The 15,277-nt window shown below is 51.8% G+C and overlaps 7 protein-coding genes across 7 annotated transcripts; 4 read left to right on the top strand and 3 right to left on the bottom strand.

Annotated features, from left to right (window-relative positions):
• Positions 1-287: 287 nt before the first annotated feature.
• SEPMUDRAFT_147955 (ILV5_NEUCR ketol-acid reductoisomerase) lies at positions 288-2,188 on the bottom strand. Its single transcript, XM_016904620.1, has 4 exons — positions 1,926-2,188; positions 1,838-1,869; positions 1,463-1,741; positions 288-1,406 (listed from the first exon to the last, which is right to left on the bottom strand). Exons 1-4 carry the CDS (start codon positions 2,131-2,133, stop codon positions 714-716), a joined length of 1,212 nt encoding a protein of 403 aa, XP_016762273.1. The 5' UTR covers positions 2,134-2,188; the 3' UTR covers positions 288-713.
• A 1,496-nt stretch (positions 2,189-3,684) lies between these two features.
• SEPMUDRAFT_82132 (P-loop containing nucleoside triphosphate hydrolase protein) lies at positions 3,685-6,206 on the top strand. The gene is made up of 2 exons (XM_016910298.1): positions 3,685-4,445; positions 4,513-6,206. Exons 1-2 carry the CDS (start codon positions 3,854-3,856, stop codon positions 5,850-5,852), a joined length of 1,932 nt encoding a protein of 643 aa, XP_016762272.1. The 5' UTR covers positions 3,685-3,853; the 3' UTR covers positions 5,853-6,206.
• A 595-nt stretch (positions 6,207-6,801) lies between these two features.
• Positions 6,802-8,534, top strand: SEPMUDRAFT_115438 (uncharacterized protein; the record flags this gene model as incomplete). Its single annotated transcript, XM_016901163.1, has 4 exons — positions 6,802-6,865; positions 6,937-7,408; positions 7,462-7,759; positions 7,821-8,534. The coding sequence occupies 4 exons, from the start codon at positions 6,802-6,804 to the stop codon at positions 8,532-8,534; spliced, it is 1,548 nt and encodes a 515-aa protein (XP_016762271.1).
• A 424-nt stretch (positions 8,535-8,958) lies between these two features.
• Positions 8,959-9,885, top strand: SEPMUDRAFT_115437 (uncharacterized protein; the record flags this gene model as incomplete). The annotated part of the gene is made up of 1 exon (XM_016901162.1): positions 8,959-9,885. One exon carries the CDS (start codon positions 8,959-8,961, stop codon positions 9,883-9,885), a length of 927 nt encoding a protein of 308 aa, XP_016762270.1.
• A 400-nt stretch (positions 9,886-10,285) lies between these two features.
• On the top strand, positions 10,286-11,082 carry SEPMUDRAFT_154960 (uncharacterized protein; the record flags this gene model as incomplete). Its single annotated transcript, XM_016907594.1, has 1 exon — positions 10,286-11,082. The coding sequence occupies one exon, from the start codon at positions 10,286-10,288 to the stop codon at positions 11,036-11,038; it is 753 nt and encodes a 250-aa protein (XP_016762269.1). The 3' UTR covers positions 11,039-11,082.
• Positions 11,083-11,255: 173 nt separating this feature from the next.
• On the bottom strand, positions 11,256-12,759 carry SEPMUDRAFT_147952 (WD repeat-containing protein 51A). Its single transcript, XM_016904619.1, has 3 exons — positions 12,629-12,759; positions 12,108-12,552; positions 11,256-11,898 (listed from the first exon to the last, which is right to left on the bottom strand). The coding sequence occupies exons 1-3, from the start codon at positions 12,706-12,708 to the stop codon at positions 11,473-11,475; spliced, it is 951 nt and encodes a 316-aa protein (XP_016762268.1). The 5' UTR covers positions 12,709-12,759; the 3' UTR covers positions 11,256-11,472.
• Positions 12,760-12,978: 219 nt separating this feature from the next.
• Positions 12,979-14,274, bottom strand: SEPMUDRAFT_40784 (peroxisomal NADP-dependent isocitrate dehydrogenase; the record flags this gene model as incomplete). The annotated part of the gene is made up of 2 exons (XM_016908801.1): positions 12,979-13,397; positions 13,449-14,274. 2 exons carry the CDS (start codon positions 14,272-14,274, stop codon positions 12,979-12,981), a joined length of 1,245 nt encoding a protein of 414 aa, XP_016762267.1.
• Positions 14,275-15,277: the final 1,003 nt, after the last annotated feature.

Here is a 15,277-nt window from a genome sequence, read left to right as displayed (position 1 = left end):
AAGTGCTTATTACGATGTGCAAGGAATGTACGTAGTAATTTAAAGTTTTCTTTACAAAGTCACACCTCTTGTCTTCCTTCCTCTTCTTCTTCTTTTTTTCTAAGAAACGAGGAAATCGAATAGATTATATACCCAAAGCTTAAGGTGAGGTAAGTCAAGGCAAGGCAAGGCAGGGTATAAGGTATATAGCTCGTATCGAGAGAATTCGAAGATGGAAGAATACCCTAGGGCCGTACCTCAAATGTACCCTATATATCTTACTTGCGAGTTATTGGACTTGGCCACAAAATATATCAATAAAACACATCCTTTTATTTTTTGTTTTCTTTTTTAGTACAGAAATCGCATATACTCCCTCCCCTCTCTCCCCCTTTTTCCATTCTAAAAGTAATACAGCAGGGCGATTTCGCGTCAGGTGGTGGTAGGAAAGTGTAAAAGCTAGATTACAGACAGCTATGCTTTTCTTTTGGTCTTTATCTCTCTTTCTTCGGAGAAGGGCCCCTTTCAATGAGGCTCTTCCGAAGGAGAAGAAGAAAGGTCCCCGTACGTCCCCCCCAATCCTTTATTTCACGCACAAGACACAAGAGATTCGGATCGTCCTGGTAGAGGATGGATAGATTTTGTTTTTTCATCTCAGATCCGGCGAGTGTACGCATGGGAAAATTGGTTGTGGTATCCGTCCGCCCCTCTGCTCAAGATGTCTAACCCCCTTTTTACTGGTTCTCAGGTCTCAAGCTACGGACAGCCTTACCGGCTCTCCAGATTTCGAGCTCACGGATCTCCTCCATCTCCTTCTCGAAAGCTTGGCGGTAGTCTGGACGACCAGCGTACTCCATGGTGCGCTGCGTCTCCTTGCCAGTCTTGACAGAGTCGTAGAGGTCATCGAAGACGGGCTTGAGGGCCTCCTTGAAGCGCTTGCTCCAGTCAATGGCACCACGGCGGGCCGTGGTGGAGCAGGCGGCGTACATGTAGTCCATACCGTTGGCACCAATCAGAGGGTAGAGCGATTGTGTGGCCTCCTCGACAGTCTCGTTGAATGCCTCTGAAGGAGAGTGGCCGTTCTCGCGGAGAACCTCGTATTGGGCGAGGAACATGCCGTGGATACCTCCCATCAAGCAACCACGCTCACCGTACAGGTCAGAGTAGACCTCCTTCTCGAAGGTGGTCTTGTACATGTAGCCGGAGCCAACAGCCACGCCGAGAGCAATGGCCTTTTCCTCAGCCTTGCCAGTGACGTCTTGCCAGACAGCGACGGAGCTGTTGATGCCACGACCCTCGCGGAAGAGAGTGCGGACAGTGCGCCCAGAGCCCTTGGGTGCAACGAGGATGACATCAATGTCCGATGGCACCTCAACCTTGGTCTGGTCCTTGAAGACTGGGGAGAAGCCGTGGGAGAAGTAGAGGGTCTATCTGACATTAGCATGAGTCGGAAAAAAAAAGCACAGGCGATGCGGTGACATACCTTGCCCTTGGTGAGCTGTGGCTTGATGTGTGGCCAGGTTTCGGACTGCGCAGCGTCGGAAAGGAGGTTCATGATGATGGTTCCCTTGGAGATGGCCTCGTCGATGTCAAAGAGGTTCTTGCCCTCAACCCAACCATCCTGTGTTGCCTCTTTCCAGCTGGCGCCGCCCTTGCGCACACCAACAATGACATTGAGCCCGTTGTCGCGGAGGTTGAGCCCCTGTCCGTGGCCTTGCGAGCCGTATCCGATGAGGGCGAGTGTGTCGTTCTTGAAGTAGTCCTGTAGGAAGCTCGTTAGCAAGCGCGCTCTTCGTACGTCTTCAAATGACTTCAATCCGACGATGGAGTCATATGCGCAGTGGTGTAGAAAACATACCAACAGCTTCTCACGTGGCCAGTCGGCGCGCTCTGTGGTGGGCGTCAGTCATGGCCCCGAGGCGCTCAAATGTGGTTGCGCCGCATACCGTAGACGACCTCCTTGTCGCCGGCGAAGTCGACAGTCTTCTTGCCGCGTGTCTGGTGCACAATGGCAGATGTCGCGGCTTTGGGCGCTGATCGCACGCCCTGCTTGGCCGAGTTGACAGCGGTGATGAAGGTGCGTCGCTGCACCTCAGGTGCCTTCAGCTGCCTCAGCGAGGCGCGGAGAGCTCTGGAGGCGTTCTTGGAGGCCATGGTGATGAGATTGGGCAATGGGGAGGGTGTGGTGAGTTTGGGACAGTCAAGTTGTGTGACTGTGACTGGGCGAGCAAGCAATAATTGATGAGTGCCTGCGAAAAAGATCCAAGCTCAATGCACGGAGGCCGATCTCGGCCGGAACCTAGATGGATGGCAGAATAAAGTCCTCGAAATACGACAGTCTTGGCACGCCGATGAGAACGAGAGTGGCTGGCCCGGCCCGGCCGAGACCACTTCGCGTTCTTACCTAAGGTAGGCCTTGAATACTTCGCGCTGAATTATCGATAATTGAACCTGTCTTATCCATACCTTACGGTAAGATGATAAGACAGTTTCAATTATATAATTGAGATCGAATACCTCGGAGTCAGCGATAATTGAGCCCAATTATCGAATTATCGGAATGATGCACAAATTATGAGAAGTACCTGGTAAGCTATCTGATAATTGAGCTCAATTTTCAAAAGTGAGTCGGATTTTCTTTTACTTCAGGAAGTTCATTCAGGTACTTTCGACCTCAATAATCAATTTTCTCCCCTGTACGCGCCCAGTACGCTTTCTAATAGGCCTACGGGCCCGTACCGTACCGTACGCAGGCTCTACCTCGTAAACCTTCTTCTTCTTACGGACTACCTTCTTCTTATTACAGGCTAGTTCCTAGAATTTTGATAATTGAGATTACATGTATGATGTACTTGGAAGGGCATAAATTCAATAATTGGGCCTTGAAAAGTGAGAAATTCCAAAACTGGTCGAATTTTGACCAAGTTTTGTCTTATCATACCTAATTGAGCGCGAAGTATTCAAGCCTTTCAAGGCCTTACACACATATGTATCTACCTTGCATGCAGTTTCACCATACGGCATCATTCATTGCAAGCTACCGCTAACGCATGGAGAGATACACCATAACATACCATCACGCAAGTATACACCGGCATCTCCTGTCTCTTCTCCTTCGACTGCAGTGACCTCGCAATCGCCGCGCCCTCTCTCTCCCACGCAACAGTGGTTCGAGATGAGACATGGCGACAGGAAAAGAGCTGGATGTGTACGCTGAACCCTACATACCACTAATCCTGAAGCAAGTCAATTCGGCGCCTGCCCACTTCTACAGCAGTCAAGAACCACCTTGGATCAATTTCGACTCATATGTGCTGGACTTCGCTGGACGCTTTCTGACCGCACGCCCACGCCCGTCTATCGCCATTTCACCACCTCAAGACACAGGTCCACTTGCACTCAACGCGAACACATACAGTCCCTTCTTCTCTGCGGCTCTCGACTTGGAGATTTCCGCCTTGCAAAATGAGTGCGAGCAGCGTAATCTCTACCAGGTGGGGCTTTTCCAAATGGTGAGTGGTGTTCCATGCCAACACACATTGTATGGTCTTCTAGAATGCTTCCTGAGTCTGGTCAAGGACGAGCCTTGTGTGCAAGGCTATACGGAAGACGCTGCACATTCCATGCCAATCAATTCTCCTTCGCCGCAACCTCACTCTGCGCGCTATTGCAGCGAGCTCCAATCCGAAATACTAATATGTGTTAGCCCGGCGATGTTCAGCAAGCCATATATAGACTACTAGTTCCCGGCCTTCGTGAGAACAACATTCTTCTGGAAATTGGCGACACAGTCCATATACGACAGCTGCAATTTGACGCGCACGGCAGCATCGTTACCTCTTCTGGGATTTTTACAAACAATCGGGGGGTTCCCATGCCTGGAAGTGCCGATATCTGTCACCTTGCTGTCGTATGGGCGGTTGATCGTCTTCACGAGACATTGCATTTGAGAATTGACTATCTACATCAAATCAGCGGACTATACAATGCTCGCTTCACGTTACAGGACGCGCGGATTGGTGCATTGCAAGTAGCTCTGGGAGAGGTAGCCAAGCAGGTACAACAGGACAACAGCTGGCTACGCAGCATGCTCTTCCCAAATACGAAAGACGGAAAGCTGCAGACGACGTTGAATACTTCTCGCCATGGCTTACAGTTGTTCGATCTAGATCTCAACAACGAACAGGGACGCGCTATTCAGACTGTTTTACGCGACGATTACGGCAGAGTGCCTTACCTCATTTCAGGACCGCCCGGCACAGGCAAGACGAAAACTGTGGTAGAGCTGGCTCTTCAGATTCTGGCACAGGACGAAACCAAGCACCTCCTGCTCTGTGCGCCCTCTGAATCGGCCGCCGATACGCTAACGCAACGACTGAGAGCAGTCCTATCACCCAAAGACTTGCTACGTCTGAATTCGCCTGCCCGCAGCTTCGCAGAGGTATCGAACACGATTCTCCCATACTGTAAGTCGAGTCAGCGCAGGACGGAATGAGGCAAAAAAGATATGAACTGACTTGTCCCTTGCGACAGGCTTTGTGGATGACAGCATGTTTTCCTTGCCTCCTTTCGCCGATTTCATGGCCAAGCAAGTTGTAGTCACCACAACTCGGGATGCAGAGCTCTTGATTAGAGCCCGTCTAACAAACGCAGACCTGTGTCACCATGAAGCGGCCATATTCTCTGCACATCATCCACGAAAATCTAGCCCAACCTTCCAATTACACTGGGACGCACTGATATTGGACGAAGCCGCTCAAGCAACAGAATTGGAGGCTCTGATTCCTCTACTTGTGATCGCGCCCCCTTCAAGGAGTCACCATTTCGTCAGGGAAGCTCAAGTGGTGATGGTGGGAGATCCCAATCAGCTGGGGCCGCGAACAGCGAGCAAAATAGCTGAGTTGCAAACGTCCCTGTTTGAGCGCCTTTTGCAGCTGCCTCTATACAAAGATCATCCCTTAGCGCGTGCAAAGCAGCAAGGCGGCCATGTTCCACGACTTACGAGCGATATGCTGCCGCTCATGAAGCCCCCGTTCACAGACCTCATTCGTAACTATCGATCACACCCTGCGATCCTAGCGATTCCTTCGTCGCTGTTCTATCACGATACTCTAGAACCGCACACCCAGGACACGGAAGCTTTACTCGTATGGCCTGGCTTCGAAGGACGTGACCTGCCTGTTCTGTTCCACGAGAATCGAGGCCAGGACGAGATTGAACAGGATGGCGGTGGTTGGTTCAACCTCGAGGAGGCCGATATTGCGGTAAACCACGCCAGGTCATTCGTCGATCAAGGAGTGGCGCCAAGAGATATCTGCATAATGAGTCCTTTCAGAGCGCAAGTCAAAGTCCTGCGCACCAGAGCAAGGGTAAAAGGTCTTGCCAGTGTGAACATTGGACCGCTTGAAGCTTACCAAGGTCTCGAATTTCGAGTCGCTATCGTGTGTACTACACGCAGTCGCCGCCGCTTTATAGACCAAGACCTAGCCCGTGGGCTTGGAGTCATACACGAATCGAAACGCTTCAACGTCGCCCTTACACGAGCAAAAGAAGCATTGGTCGTGATCGGCAACCCGGATGCTTTAGATGAGGACTTGAATTGGGCAGCTTTTCTCGCTTTTTGCCAGCGCAATGGCGCTTGGAAGGGTACGGGTGACTATGTCTGGACTACGCCGCACGCACCGAACATCAGACGATCCAGGCTAGAAAAACAATTACAAGCACGCCATGAAGTTTCGCTGGAAGCTGGAGTGAGGAGGCTCGGACTCTCTGGAGATGCTGAAGCAGCGGCTTATGAGGCAGGTGTTACAGCCGAGGAAGCGGTTCTCGAAGATTTTGCAGACGAGGAGGAGATTCAAGAGGAAAACACATAGCATTCCAAAGCACTCTAGAGAGCGATAAGTAGCGCCGACGAGCCAAAGTGCTGGAGAGATCGCATTGAGTATAGAGACACGTAGCGCCGCCAGGAGAACAGGACGCCACTCTACGAGCATGCATGAGAGAAACTGTACTGTGTTGTACACGCTGAAGAACTTATTGGGGTATCATTCACTGAATGACAGCGTCGAAAGTGATGTGTTTTTGCAAGTCTGCAGTCACCTTATGCATCTGAGTGAAAGTGAACATGGAACGTTGGGGCAGAGCAGAATCTGGTATAGGAGCCAGCAATCATGGGCCACTACGCACACTGGTGGTGAGATTGGGGCCGTGGGTAGAGTAAGACAGGCAGATGTACGACTGCAGTTGCAGATACAGCTGAACTTTCATGTTTCAGAGTAGGAGGTAGCTTTCAATCTCCAAGACTGTCCTGCATTTTCACGGTTGCGGATCCATATCTGAATGTCTTGAGTTAGAACGAGCTACATTAGCTTCCTCGTAGGGCATTGCGGTCAATAAAAGAATTTCCAGCTAGCCGTCAGTGCATTGGGTTGCGCATTAATTCGATACTGCATCGCCATCCTAGTCTGATGCCTGGCTTGTTCGAGTTATACCTCCAACTTCAGGCGTAAAATACAATGTTAAATTGGGACAAAGCAAGGGGCGAGAAGAGGAGGTGGAGTTGTGGCCATACAAGCCAAGACGTTCTAGCCCATTGTGGAGCCTCGTCGACAACCTACCTCCTAGTGACCAGGTATCACTAGTCTGACTAGTGGACTGCGCCTCCACGGACTGCGACAGAGCCATCAGGTAAACAATAGATGAGTTGAGGCTGCCAGCTTCCCGGTACTTGCACAGACAATACAGAAGGCATACTTGACAGCAGAGCAGAGCAGATAAGAGCAGACCAGAGCAGCTCGATACACTACCTTGTAGTACGCAGTCATGTCCGGCCCTCAGATTCCACGCATCAACACGCAGGATATTCAAGGCCAGGATGTCGTCTCCAGTATGTATAATGGTCCCACGTTCTCACATGTCCGTGTCAAGTCCTCCAGAGTTGCTAAGACTGGTCAACAGACTCATCCGACGACCACTTCTCATCTGCTTCTGAAGGCGAGACGGAGACGACATCACCAAACCCGAACCAGCCGCCGCAATCGCCCATTCCAATCACCAGAGTAGAAAGAGTCGATGACACGGCCGCTCATGGCGAAGTCCCTGGCACTCCTGCCTATTCTCTCCGCACCCAGGATGCAGTGCCAGACGAGATAGAGATTGTGCCAGAAGGGACCAGATCAAGAAGCGCGACACTCCAAATTGGGGGGACTCGAAGTCGAGGCAACAGCGCCGCGAGCACGAGTTCGACTGGTAGCAGACCCATGACCCCGGGAGGATCGCCAATACCAAAGCTCGTTGTGGAGCGAGTGGACAACAAGCCAGCACATGGAGAAGTCGAGGGCACAGCCGCATACGAACAGAGACTGGCAGACGCTGCGCCAGATGAAGTGCGGAAGGCGCCAGCTGCTGCCAGCAGTGGCGAGTATGGTCAGTAAGTCGTCTTGTATTAAGAGGTGTGAGACTTGTGCTGACGACGCCCTGCAGATCCCAAATAGAGCAAGACCCTGAAGATAGGCAGGCCTGGTTCCGGAGCATGTGGGAGGCTCAAGGAGAAGAGGACGCGCATAAGCAGGCTGCTCCACTACAAACAGAAAATGACGGGCAAAATGGTGGGGCAGACGACGATGATGACTTTGGAGATGATTTCGACGACTTTGCCGAAGGTGGCGATGATGATGACTTTGGAGACTTTGACAACGAACCCACTACGCCTGGGGATGTCGATGGCGGTATCCCTGATCAGTCTGTATCTTATGCTTTGCCAGATACGTTGGCAGGACTTGTAAGTAGCCACGTAACTTACTACTTTTGCACCAGTAAGCCATCGCTGACCCCATCATCAGCCAACCCTTGAATCCGGCCTCCAAGGCAAAGAGCTGCATGATACGTTAGCCCCATATCTGGATCTCATTTTCCCAAACACAACCTCTTCACCTCCAAACACATCAGCACAACCACTCGACATGTCAAACAGCTCCCCCTTCCTCTCCGAACGCTCTCTCTCTTTATGGCAACAACTCGTCCAACCGCCGCCCATGCAGCCTCCTAACTGGACCCGAAGCAAGATCCGGCGCCTCTTCCTTGTCTCATTAGGAGTTCCAGTCGACCTTGATGAGATCCTTCCACCCTCCAAACAAAAACGTCTCGTGCTCCCGAACATAAACCTTGCCTCCCCTCGAGCGTCAACAACACAAACAGATCGGCTCAAGAATGATGGCGCGAGCGACTCTGGTATAAGTGTCGACAGTAAAACTGGAGCCAAAAAGAAGGCTCCGAGGAGAACTGGGACTGCATCGAAGGGTCCATTGCCACCTCCAGAATTCGATTCCAATCGCGCCATGCTTCTCTGCAGAACTACACATGAAGCTATGATTGGCATGGATGATCGGGAGATGCAGCATCATGTGGCTACACTTGAGGGCTTGAATCGGGAGGCAAGCAAAGTTTTGGAGTATTGGCTGCAGAGAAAAGATGAAGGGTTGAAGGAAAAGGAGGCGCTTGAGGGCGTGATTGAGAATCTGGTCGGATTTGTCAAGGGAAGGAGAGGAGGAAAATGAGCAGATGAGCTTTATATTCTATACGACATTCGTATCAGCGAGCAAGCGTAGTACTGTCCAGATGGCAGTCATACATGGTTCAATTACGAAATAGAACACGTTGGTCTAAGGCTGCCCTCGCGGGTTGCATTCCTCACCAGATTCACTTCAGTATTCGTCGCCAACACGTTCCTCATTGACCAGAGACCATGGTTAAGTGAAGCGAGATAGAGTGAAGTGAAGCTCACGCAGCAACGACTGCGGCCCGTTCCTATAAGAGATCGTTCTCGTAAATTACCTGTAGGCAGCTTCGGCTTCTTCGTTCCTGCCTCTAAACTCATGCCTCCACAAGCCAACTCTCGTACTTCAACTTCATCGACAACGTGGACAGCCTGCTGTTGTCTTCGTAAGGGCGCACCCACACAACAGCATTGAGCAATTCACCATGGCCATGAAGCAGATCACCAACCGCTGGCGCCGAACCAACGCGACAGCCATTTACGAGCCAGTCAACCCACCGACGGCCGACGTTCTTCGCAAGATTGGGACAATGGAGCCTTCAGACAAGGGATTCACTGTAGAGCCATCTACTCTCTACCTCACCAACTCTGAGCGTGCTGAGATTAGAGCATTTGCTCGTCGCATCAAGCACATAGAGGCCAATTCAGAGGAGCGAAAGCTAGCGCGCGTTTTTCGCATCCTCGATTTGCCAGTCGACGTTCGTTTAATCATCTACGAACACACCTTCCAGGAGAAACTGGACGATGAGCACGTGCTTGCAGTCACCGCTACGCCAAAAGTTGCGCGTGTGTGCAAGACCTTTCGTGCGGAAGCACTTCCACTTTTCTTCGCGAATACCGAGTTTCACTTGCCAATCGGCTCGAACCTCTTGCATCGTGCCCTCTACCGCAAGCATGCCCTCGGGGGTAGATTCAATGCTTTGCGGACGTCTGGGCAACAGAAGCGAGCTGGAGTTCTCAATTTCAAAAAGCCGGTGAAGAAGGCTATTCGTGACGCTGGTGACGACGCTGTGTTCCGAAACGTGGTTCTCCAGATGTTCGAGGTCGCGGAATCCTCATTCCACAGGGCTGGTAGTTCAAAATTTTCATGCTTCATCGAAATCAAGCTCTCCTTGTGCAAGGGCCAGCTGCGCGTCGACGCGACCGAGAAGTATGCTCATCCCTCGAACAAGATCGTGCCGAGGGAATACCGCTGGGCTGGCGGATATCCAATCGAGCGAGAAGATGTGGATGTAGTTGTCGCAGAAGTTCGCCGGGTCGCCGCTCGCATTGCCAGCACTGCTGGTTTCAAGGGACTAAAGCTATGTGATCTGGAGAGCTTGGCTCGGGCGTTTCGCTTCACGCAGCCTTGATAGTGCCTTGAGCAATGGGCATTCACAGCAGCTGCTTCAAATGCTTGCTCCACGGGACGTAAGTGACGCCACTGGGCAGGTACAGAACTCATTACTCTAGGTGTTAGCGGCAAAGAAGCGAGCTCGTGGAACTAATAGAAGGGGGAGACTTGAAGTCGAGTGGATTCGTCGAAGCATATACGACTGAACGACAGGACTCCGTAGAAGAGTGTCAATCAAGCGATTCAAGCACTCGGAAAAGAGTGGTATTTTGTACATGAACTTTCCAATTTCTGTACCAGAGCGGTCTCGGCCCTTGGCAAATTGCGTGATCCATCCCGTACAAACTATACTACAGGTATACTCGCTCTCTTCGTGATACATTGTGATACCATTGTCTCTCTCTCTCTCTCTCTATATAATGACATTGCGAAGCAGTATGGCCGCGACAGGAAAGCGGAAAGCAAACGATGCAAACTCCAACGGACTCTACCAGAACGATCGATTAATACTCAAGCGACGAGACACTTCAATCTCAGGATTCCAGAACTTAAATCTCTATGGCCACCAGCACAAGCAACAAGAACAACACGAAGCAACAACAGACTCAGCAATATCCATACACAACGATACAAAGACAAAATTCCCATCACAACAGCATTATACATCTCACCTCCCCAGCCCACCCAACTCCGCCACCACTTCTCAAGACGAATTCATGAACGACAATAATCATACATGTAATAACGATCATCACATTAATAATCCTCCTCACCATCTCCTCCTCACCTTCCAATCCCACCTCACAACCTTCTGCCAAACCCACGGCTCAATTTTCGGTCCGGGATACCTCCACACTCTCCAAACATCCCATCTGACCGCCACAACTTCCCTTGAGCCCGCCACTATTCTCTCCGCAGGCCAAACTTTTACGCACGCATTAAATCGCTATGTGGCGGAATTGCAATCTGCGGCTATACGGCAGGTGCAGTTGAGAGGGGATTTGGTTCGTGTGGGGGGGATTGATTCTGTGGCGTTGGAGGCGCTGGATGCGGTTTTGGCGAGGTTGGATGAGAGGATTGTTGTTGTTGGGGCGGAGGCGCAGGGGTTGGAGTTTGAGTTGGGGTTGGTGGAGGGGGAGGTTGAGGGTGGTGGGGGTGGTGGTGGGAGGTGATTTTTAATAGTTGGGGTTTTTGATATCCACTAGAGAGGAAGAAGATTGTGTTTGGGCTTCTTCTCTACTGTACCATGTAGTTAATGTAAAAGCGGGCTGGATCTGCTGGATGGGTGTTATGCGTCTAGAAATGATCGCGTGCAAAGATGATACTTCAGGTATGTACATGTGAAAAGTATCATATGAATGAAAACAACTTTTAAAAGGAGAAATGAAGGTAAAATGGACTGAGTCAAGTCGTATCATTCATCTGATCTAGATGGCACGTGCACCGCTGCGACCTGTCCTACTCTTGCCAGAACTGCCTCCCACCACCCTATGAAGCAGTATCTGGCAAGCCTCGTATCGCAGCACCTCATCAATGCCGTTTCCAAACCGCCGTCATCCCCTTGTCCTGTTGTCGTCAATGCGCTGGGAGATCTAGCTACACGCATTTAAGCGCGCGACATGACGCCCCAAGCACGGATCTTGTTGTCGGTGTAACCAGCGAACAGAGTCTGGCCATCAGCAGACCAAGCGAGCGAAATGCACTCTGGGTCGCGCGCCTTGCCGCCGACATCAACAAAGTCTGGGCGGAGCTCATCAACCTTGCTCTTCTTCTCGAGGTCGAAGATGACAATCTCCTTGGCGGTGGCAGCGCAGAGCCAGTAGCGGTTTGGCGAGAAGACGAGGGCGTGGATCTCATCACCAGCACTGAGGGAGTAGAGGTGCTTGGACTCGTTGAGGTCCCAGAGCATGGTGGTACCGTCCTTACCGCCAGAGGCGCAGAGCGATCCATCGGGGGAGATGGTGACAGTGTTGATGTAGCCGGTGTGACCAATGTGGTCAGTCTGCAGGCGGCAGGTGGAGAGCTCCCAGACCTAGAAAAACAAAAGTCAGCGCATTACTCAACGGAACAGTAGTCCATTTTGACAACATGCTAGCACTCGACAAAGGATCAGAGTGCCTTCAAAGGCAGGTTGGTTTCATAGCCGTAGATGGCGGCTCTAAAGTAGCAAATACTTGTAATAAAGCATCATAGGAAGTGAGGTTGTTCTGGGTGTTATTAGCGCGAGGAGAATGTCCTTACCTTGACGAACTTGTCCCAACCAGCCGAAACGATGACTGGGTTCTGTGGGTTTGGCGAGAAGCGCACGCACGAGACCCACTCAGTGTGTCCCTTGTCGGTGATGGTGTACTTGCAGTCACCGAGGGTGTTCCACAGCTTGATGGTGCGGTCACGCGAACCGGACACGATCTGGCGGTTGTCGGCAGAGAAGGAGACGGACAGAACGTCGTTGTTGTGTCCAACGAAGCGGCGAGTCGTCTGGCCGCTGGACAGCTCCCACAGGCGGAGAGTCTTGTCCCACGAGGAGGAGAGGGCGTAGGCGCCGTCGGAGGAGATGACACAGTCGGACACAATGTGCGAGTGGCCGTGGAGCGATCGCTTAGGGTAGCCGTAGCTGGTCTCGTCGCGGGTCAAGTTCCAGACGATGAGGGTCTTGTCACGCGAGCCGGACAAGAGCATGTTGGGGCTGCCAATGCCTGTCAGTACTGCTGTTCCGCGCTGTATTGCTCTCGAAAATGAGAGCGGCGGGGGACTGTTCTCACTTCTCGAGCGAGGTAGCCAAGCTGGTGACCCAGCCGGAGTGACCCTCAAGGGTACCGCGGAGGACGAGTTGTTCTGCCATGATTGTGGATGGGCTGAGTGTGAGGGTGTGAGGGTGGAGGGTGTGAGGGTCGAGGTGTCGTGGGTGCAGACGTGAAGTCCAAAAAGTTCCTGAGCGCGAATCGAGGGTGCGAGGAAAATCTTGGCGTGAGGCTAAACTTGTTCTGTTCAGGCACAAACATTCATTTTTGATATCCTAAAGGATTTCTCTATATACACTGTACATGGCGCCGCAAATATGCTGAGATTAATCTGAAATTAAAATCTTGAAGCGAACTCGCTGGGAAACGCTCTACAACTTCGAGCTGAGCACAGCACGCATTCTCTTCTCAACAGCATCGAGATATTCCGTGGTTGTCACGTAATCGTTCTTCTTGCCACAGCTGATCGCCAGATCCTTGGTCATGATCCCTTGCTCTTCGACAACATGGATGCATGCCTCCTCCAAGCTCTCGGCGAACTTGACCACCTCTGGTGTGCCATCGAGCTCTCCACGCTTGGCAAGACCTCGTGTCCAGGCGAAGATGGAGGCGATGGGGTTCGTCGAGGTAGGATTGCCCTTCTGGTGCTCGCGGTAGTGGCGAGTGACAGTGCCGTGTGCTGCCTCAGCTTCGAACGTCTTGCCATCTGGAGTAACCAAAACGGATGTCATGAGACCCAGAGAGCCAAATCCTTGAGCTACAATGTCGGATTGAACATCACCATCGTAGTCTATTTCCTGTCAGTATTCAAGCCTACATTCGTGGATTCAGGGCAACGTACTCTTCATGGCAATGACCATGCCGCCCTCGTTCTTGATCATTTGAGCAACCATATCGTCAATAAGACGGTGCTCGTACCACAGACCCTTAGACTCGAAGTCCTTCTTGTAATCCTTCTCGTAGATCTCCTGGAAAATGTCCTTGAACTTGCCATCATAGGCCTTCAGGATGGTGTTCTTGGTGGTCATGTACATAGGGTAGTTGAGCGAGAGTGCGTGCTTGAACGAGGAGTGTGCAAAGCCCTTGATACTCTCGACGGTGTTGTACTGTGTCTGAGCGACACCTCCCTCGTGCTTGTCGGTGAACTCAAAGACCAGCGTTCTTTGAGGCTCACCACCCTTGGGCGTGTACACCATTTCAAGCTTGCCTGGTCCTTCAATGACTCTGTTCTGTGCGCGGTACTGGTCACCATGGGCGTGACGACCGATCACAATCGGTTTCTTCCAGCCCGGAACAAGGCGGGGTATCCGTGGAATGACAATTGGTTCTCTAAACACAGTGCCTCCGAGAATGTTACGAATTGTGCCATTTGGCGACAGCCACATTTTCTTGAGCTTAAACTCTTCCACACGCTGCTCATCAGGCGTGATGGTCGCGCACTTCACACCCACGCTGTACTTCTTGATCGCCTCCGCAGCATCCGTTGTGATCTGGTCATTTGTCTCATCACGCTTCTCCAAGCCAAGATCGTAGTACTTGAGATCGATGTCCAGGTATGGGTGAATGAATTTGTCCTTGATGTCCTGCCAGATGATCCGGGTCATCTCGTCGCCATCAAGCTCGACGACGGGGTTCTTGACCTTGATCTTCGGAATCTGTGATGCCATGGTTCTTCGCTGAACAAGCTTGGCTGCAATTGGGCGTGGGAATGCGCGTGCTGCGGGGATAAGTCTAGCGGAGGAAGAGGAAGTGGTAGTGGCGGTGGTGAAGATGGGAGCTGCGAAGGATCGGAGGGCAGCCATGATGTATGTTATAATAGCTGATAAGTCTGTCAGGACGGACGGGATCGGTAGAGTAGTTTGCGCCGCGTCAGTATTCGGACGCTTGACTTGTTGGATATGCGGTAAAGACGTGGAGGCACACACTTATCCGAGGGCTACAGACGTAGAATTCCTGCCAATTAACGACAGCGATGTCGGGCAAGTCGTTCCCCACGAATCGAACGGCAGGCCTAGAACTAGGGCGCGCTGCGCGGCTCGTGCGGCTGATGTAGTCGGCATATCTTTTACCCTCCCTCCACCCAGCGACGGCAGAACAAAATCACGATATCTCTCGGACGCTCCGCTCTCCTAGAGGATCCGGAAGCAGTGCTGTAATCTCCCGAAAGTGTTTGATTATGTTGGTAGCAACATTTGTCTTGTTGGACTGACCGAGTAAAGTGGCTCTGTCTGGCGAGATGTAGGCATAGATGAAGGTCTTGATACCTTCCGACATCGCGAAATCGCCGCCCTCTTGGGCTCCGGGCCTGCCTCCTAGGAGGTAGACCGCCGGCAGAGAAGCTAGCCGGCCGAGAGTCGTGCGAAAAGAGGCGTCGGCCCGTGCCGCTACCTTACGCATGGATCAATCTAAAAAGCACAGCTTGACCATGTGACTGCGTCGTCTGCCACTTCACTTTGCAGTTGCACCGACATGTTACTGGTGACCGTGTTTGCAGGACATCCAAACAAGAGCTCTGTACCTCGGAACTCCGCATCGACTCTGGAGACTTGCAGCAAGATGTATAGCGAAGTGGACAGTCGAAGTTCGAACAGCCTCTCTGCGGGCGTGACAGATCTCCATGGCACTACAGGCGGGCATACAATGAATTGATGATACTGCCTCACAGTAGAG

This window comes from Sphaerulina musiva (assembly GCF_000320565.1).
Source record: "Sphaerulina musiva SO2202 unplaced genomic scaffold SEPMUscaffold_3, whole genome shotgun sequence".
NCBI classification, from domain to species: Eukaryota; Fungi; Ascomycota; class Dothideomycetes; order Mycosphaerellales; family Mycosphaerellaceae; genus Sphaerulina; species Sphaerulina musiva.
This window is presented reverse-complemented; position numbering and strand designations above follow the sequence as displayed.